At 51.9% G+C, this 6,333-nt stretch overlaps 1 protein-coding gene across 2 annotated transcripts in view; it reads right to left on the bottom strand.

Moving 5' to 3' along the window:
* Positions 1-1,674: 1,674 nt before the first annotated feature.
* HPN (hepsin) overlaps positions 1,675-6,333 on the bottom strand; it is a 26,556-nt gene continuing 21,897 nt past the window's right edge. For both annotated transcript variants that reach the window (XM_011982287.1, XM_011982286.1), the window contains exons 10-13: positions 2,904-2,999; positions 2,568-2,710; positions 2,216-2,380; positions 1,675-1,999 (exon numbers count right to left, since the gene is read on the bottom strand). In XM_011982287.1, coding sequence (XP_011837677.1) covers positions 1,961-1,999; positions 2,216-2,380; positions 2,568-2,710; positions 2,904-2,999 — 443 coding nt within the window. In that variant the 3' untranslated portion in view covers positions 1,675-1,960. The remainder of the gene's footprint in view (positions 2,000-2,215; positions 2,381-2,567; positions 2,711-2,903; positions 3,000-6,333) is intronic.

Here is a 6,333-nt window from a genome sequence, read left to right on the forward strand (position 1 = left end):
ACTTTGGGAAGCTGAGGTGGGTGGATCACCTGAGGTCAGGAGTTTGAGACCAGCTTCACCAACATAGTGAAACCCCATCTCTATTAAAAATACAAAAATTAGCTGGGTGTGGCGGCAGACACCTGTAATCCCAGTGTCAGGCCTCTGAGCCCAAGCCTGCACGCATCCAGATGGCCTGAAGTAACTGAAGAATCACAAAAGAAGTGAAAATGGCTGGCTCCTGCCTTAACTGATGACATTACCTTGTGAAATTCTTTGTCCTGGCTCAGAAGCTCCCCTACTGAGCACCTTGTGACCCCCGCCCCTGCCCGCCAGAGAACAACCCCCTTTGACCGTAATTTTCCACCACCTACCCAAATCCTATAAAGCGGCCCCACCCCATCTCCCTTCGCTGACTGTCTTTTCGGACTCAGCCCACCTGCACCCAGGTGATTAAAAAGTTTTATTGCTCACACAAAGCCTACTTGGTGGTCTCTTCACACGGACGCGCGTGACACTCAGCACTTTGGGAGGCCGAGGCAGGCGGATCACCTGAGGTCAGGAGCTTGACACCAGCCTGGCCAACATGGTGAAAGCCCGTCTCTACTAAAAATACAAAAATCAGCTGGGCGTGGTGGCGCACGCCTGTAATCTCAGCTACTCAGGAGGCGGAGGCAGGAGAATTGCTTTAACCTGGGAGGCGGAGGGTGCAGTGAGCTAAGATCACGCAGCTGCACTCCAACCTGGGAGACAAGAGTGAAACTCTGTCTCAAAAAAAAAAAAAAAAAAGGAAAGTGCTTGGGAGCTGTGGCGGTTGGGTGATGTATTATAATTGTTATTATTTAAAGTCGTGGTGAACAGGCCCCCCGCTGAGCCTTTCTTCAGCAGAACCGCAGGTTTCAGCAATCCGTGGCCGATTCCAGGCAGAAAAACCCCTGATTGTGTCACAATGTTGAGGCAGCAGTGCCCCCTGGTGGCCACCGGGGCTGCATGAGGCTCTGCAGAGGCTCTGCAGAGGCTCTAGAGAAGGGGGTTCCCTCCCCAGAAGCTGCCCAGATGGAGAAAGGGTTGGCGGGGAGGCTGTGTTCCCAGCGTCTGGTGTCCCTGTCTCCACCCTGCAGGGCCTCATTTTCCGTGTTGGTTCAAGGTAGATGTCTTTTTTGCTCCCTGAGCATCTACTTCCACTTCTGGAAATAGCACCCTATTTTTCTTTGGGATTCCCACACTCAGGTCACATGGTTCTTGAAGGCCTAGCTCCTCCCACTCCACCCTGCTCCGCCCCTACCCCGTGCATCAGGTGCACAGTGATTTGCCTAGGGATGAGCACGTGACCCAAATCTGTACAATGGGAGCTGGGCCTAGAATTTTGTTGCCTGGGACTTTTTCTGCAGAAGTGATTGGGAAAGAGTTTGTGTGGAAGGGGCCATCTCCCTCGCTGGTTGTAGGAGAGGCTGCTTGGAAATGAAGCTAACACAGAGTAAGGCAGATTTGAGAGAGCAGCTGGATCCAGCTGTACCTGAAGCCAACGTGCTCCAGGAAAATTCCAGTTAAGTGAACCAACTAAAATCTTATATCTAAAATCAGTGGTAACTGAGGGACCCACACTCTCTGCCTGATTTGCTCCAGGTCCTAATTCTTCTCCCTCCCGCCAAAACGTCCTCATTGCTGTGTACATTTGTAAGCTCGGAGGCCGCATTAATCAAAACCATCTTTATTATTTAAAGAGCATCCCGTCATCAGGGGCACCTAGAGAGGAGTCCCAGACAGCAGAACAATATTTACATGGGGGTCAGGAGGGTGAGGTCGGGTGGTCTCGGGGCTGAGTGGGCCCGCCACTGTAGAAGAGAAGACCCTGGAGGGAGGGTGTCCTTGGACCTGTGGACCCGGCCCAAGAAGAAAAATGTCCCATCCTAGGCCCAGCGTGGATCCCACCACCAAGATCACCTCGGGCCCTGGAGGCTGCGCAGCGAGAAGCCACCGGTCAGAGCTGGGTCACCATGCCGCTGGCTTCGGAGTGAGTCTGGGGAAAGACAGCTGGCAGCTCCCGAGGTCTGAGAGGCTTCCATATCCCACCACTGGCCTCCCTTCCCCAGGAGCCCTTCAAAGTCCATCTGTTCCCGAGGGGGGCCCTCTTCTAGGCCTGAGCGTAGGCCTCCTAAAACAAATCTCTGCCTCCCTTTCCCCATTAGAGGCCCAAACATCCCCACCCTGGTTCCCATCTGGGCCCAACTTTCACCTTTATGGCCTGGAAGATCCACTCCCGGAAGTCACTGACTTTGGTGTAGACGCCTGGCTTCTGGGCCAGGGCACAGCCAGTGCCCCAGCTCACAATGCCACACAGCCGCCAACGTGGCGTCCGAGAGATGCTGTCCTCACACACAAAGGGACCACCGCTGTCACCCTGGGAGGGGAAAGGGAGGCCTGGCTAGGGGCCAAGGTGGTTGGACAGGAGACGCCCCTCGGGATGACCATGGGCTGTGGTCCCAGAGCCCTCAGGCTTTTAAATAGGGAGCCCAACCACCCACTCCCCTGCATCTCCATCCCTGGGGTGGCAGCGGCCAGGGGGCTGCCCCTACAGAGTCCCTCACCTGGCAGGCATCAATGCCACCCTCGGGGTAGCCAGCACAGAACATCTTGGGCTTGATCTGGTTTCCATAGAAGTCAGCGCCATTGCAGACATCATTGCTGATTATGGGGACTCGAGCCTCCTGGAGTACCCCGGCCTGTTGGCCTGGGGGTGTGCAGGCAAGGCTGGCCAGAGCTGGGGGGTGTACACATCCCCCTTCCCTCCTGGTGCCCACCCCATTCCCCTCAGCATCCCTACTCCTCATGGTCAAGACTCATCCAACCGGCCACACTGCCCATCCCCAGCCCAGTTCAGAGTCTCCCAAACAGTGGCATCACAGGCAGAGGGCAGGACTCACCATAGTACTGCGTGTTGCCCCAGCCCGTCACGGTACAGATCTTGCCATCCACCAGGGCCTGGCCAGCAGCTGGGAGGCACACAGGCTGGATGTATTCTGTGAGAGAGACCATGCTGGTCCAGCCCCTGCTGGGCTGCCCTACCTGGTACAAACCTCTGTCTAGCTCCCACCATGGCCCCTAACACACCCTGCCCTCTGTCCTTTTAAAATAACCACAATAGGCCAGGCACGGTGGCTCATGCCTGTAATCCCAGCACTTTGGGAGGCCGAGGCAGGAGGATCACTTGATGTCAGGAGTTTGAAACCAGCCTGGCCAACATGGCAAAACCTCGTCTCTACTAAAAATACAAAAATTAGCCGGGCATGGTGGCACACACCTGTAATCCCCGCTACCTGGGAGGCTGAGGCAGGAGAATCACTTGAACCCAGAAGGTGGAGGTTGCAGTGAGCCGAGATCGTGCCATTGCACTCCAGCCTGGGTGACAGAGCAAGACTCTGTCTCAAAAACAAACACACAAACAAACAAAAAAACCACAACAGAAGTTGCCATCTACCGAGAACTCATTGCATACTAGGCGCCTTCCTGCACCATTTTCTTTAATCTTCCATCAGTCCAGAGAGGTAAGGTCTGTATTATCCCATTTTACAGAGGGGGAAAATGAGGCCAAGTCATGTGTCCAAAGTTTCATAACAAGTCTGTTTTAACACAGCTTTTCTTTTTCTTTCTTTTTTTTTTTTTTTTGAGACAGAGTCTCACTCTGTTGCCCAGGCTGGAGTGCAGTGGCACGATCCCGGCTCACGGCAAGCTCTGCCTCCCGGGTTCAAGAGATTCTCCCGCCTCAGCCTCCAGAGAAGCTGGGACTATAGGCGCCCGCCACCACGCCTGGCTAATTTTTTTGTATTTTTAGTAGAGATGGGGTTTCACCATGTTAGCCAGGATGGTCTCGATCTCCTGACCTTGTGATCTGCCCACCTCGGCCTCCCAAAGTGCTGGGATTACAGGTGTGAGCCACCACGCCTGGCCGCTTGTTTTCATTTCTAAGCCTGCAGTGTCACCCAGGCCAGAGTGCAGTGGCAGGAACATGGCTCACTGCAGCCTCGACCTCCTGGGCTCTAGCAATCCTCCTGCCTCAGCCTCCCAAAGCATTGGTATTACAGGTGGCAGGTGCCTGTAATCCCAGCTACTCGGGAGGCTGAGGCAGGAGAATCGCTTGAACCTGGGAGGCAGAGGTTGAAGGGAGCCAAGAGTGCACCATTGCACTCCAGGCTGGGCAACAGAGCAAGACTCTGTCAAAGAAAGAAGGAAAGAAGGAAAGAAAAGAAAGAGACTCCTATCTTGAGACATTTGACTTCCACCTGTCAGAAGATCATAATAATAAATACACAGGTCTACACAGAGAATGGCACCCCTGAGATGTGGTGTCCTTGTGCTGTGCACAACCTATGCAAGGGTTCCTGGCAGCCCTGCCTGTTGCCTGCAGCCTGCTGATGACATCACCTGCCTGAGTCTTCCAGCTCTCAGACGTATAATGGAAATAATAATCACTTATCCCCAGAAGTTGTAGTGAGAAATTGGTGAGTCATTGAGTAGCATGCCAGGCAAACAGCAAGTGTTCATATAACTAGTAAAAGTATTAACAACAGTAGCAATTGCTGCTAACATTTACCAATGTTCACTATGTGCCGGCAGTCCTCTAAGCTCTTTACTCATATTAACCCTTTTAATTGTCTCGATAACCCTGGGAAGTCATTTTACAGATAAGGGAAACTGAGGCACGGTGAGGTGAAGCCCTGTGTCCAAAATCACGCAGTTGGCAAATACCTGAATCTGACCCCAAAGCCCATGCTGTGACCCCCTCGGCCCTGTGTCTGAAACCCCAGTGGCTTCCACCTGTCTACCTGTGTCCTCAAAGACACATTCTTACTTCAGGGTTAACTCCCTCACTCTTTTCACTAAGTCTGAGAAGGGTGTGGCAACAATCTTGGCTCACTGCAACCTCCACCTCCCGGGTTCAAGTGATTCTCCTGCCTCAGCCTCCAGGGTAGCTGGGATTACAGGCCCCTGCCACCACGCCTGGCTAATTTTTGTATTTTTAGTAGAGATGCGGTTTCACCACGTTGGTCAGGCTGGCTTCGAACTCCTGACCTCAAGTGATCTGCCCGCCTCAGCCTCCCAAAGTGCTGCGATTACAGGCATGAGCCACTATGTCAGGACAGGGTTTGGTTTTAAAGAAAAGCATGTATCACTCCCTTCAATGGGAAACCAGTATCACAGATCATGAAAAAGAAAATAAACATAAAAATAAACATAATGCCAACCCCAGCATGGCCAGATTCTCCGTCACCACAGCGTGGGGGCCACAAGCACAGATTCCAGTGCCAGTCCACCTGGACGCAAATCTTTCCGTTTACCAGCTGTATGAATTCGGGGCATTGTTTGCCTTCTTTGGGTTGGGACCTTTTCCCAGGTGGTAAAACAGGATCTAAAGAGAACGCCCCCTTACCAGGGTGTGCTGGGGTTGCTGTGAGAACTAAGTGAGTCCATACACAGGACATGTTTCGAACGGTGCCTGGCACACAGGAAGCTGCGTGCCAGCACTGGTGTTCACTGCTATGTTTACCAGATTATTTTACTGTGTTGTGTACACTCATCATGATCGCTATTACTATTTCATGATCATCATTATCACCGTCATTATTATTATGTTTTGAGACAGGGTCTCGCTCTATTGCCCAGACTAGAATGCAGTAGTGTGATCATGGCTCACTGCAGCCTTGATCTCCTGGGTGACCAGGTGATTCTCCTGCCTCTGCCTCCCAAGTAGCTGGGACCACAGGCACGCACCACCATGGCCAGCTAATTTTTTTTTATTGTTTGTAGAGACGGGGTTTTGCCATGTGGCCCTGGTGAGTCTTGAACTCCTGAGCTCAAGCGATCCCCCTGCCTTGGCCTGGGATTACATGCCCGGCCTATTTTTATTATTATTATTACACTGTGGGCTGCTGAAATCTGAAGCCCAAGGCCTGTTTTTAATCCAAAAGGAAGATGTACGTGTTGGAGAGGTGTTAAGGACACGTTGGCACCCAAGTGAGTCTTTCTCAGTAAGACCAAGGAAGTACTCCAGGGAATTGCAGAGGGAATGACTCCTAACTTACTTTCTAACTCTGATTCATTCATTTTTTAACAAATTTTCTTCTCATTTTATTAGTTTTTTGGTAACAGCTTCATTGAACTATTATTCACATATTACGCAATTCCTTTCAAAGGCACCAAGTCACTGACTTTTTGTATAGTCACAGACAAGTGCAACCATCATCATGATCGACTTAGAATCTTTCATCACCCAGACAAGAAACCTTGTGTCCTTCACCAGTCACCTCCCAATCTCCCATCCCCACCTCCCACCCTGCCACCATCAATCAACTTTCT

This window comes from Mandrillus leucophaeus, unplaced genomic scaffold (genome assembly GCF_000951045.1).
Source record: "Mandrillus leucophaeus isolate KB7577 unplaced genomic scaffold, Mleu.le_1.0 Scaffold238, whole genome shotgun sequence".
In the NCBI taxonomy this organism is placed as follows: domain Eukaryota; kingdom Metazoa; phylum Chordata; class Mammalia; order Primates; family Cercopithecidae; genus Mandrillus; species Mandrillus leucophaeus.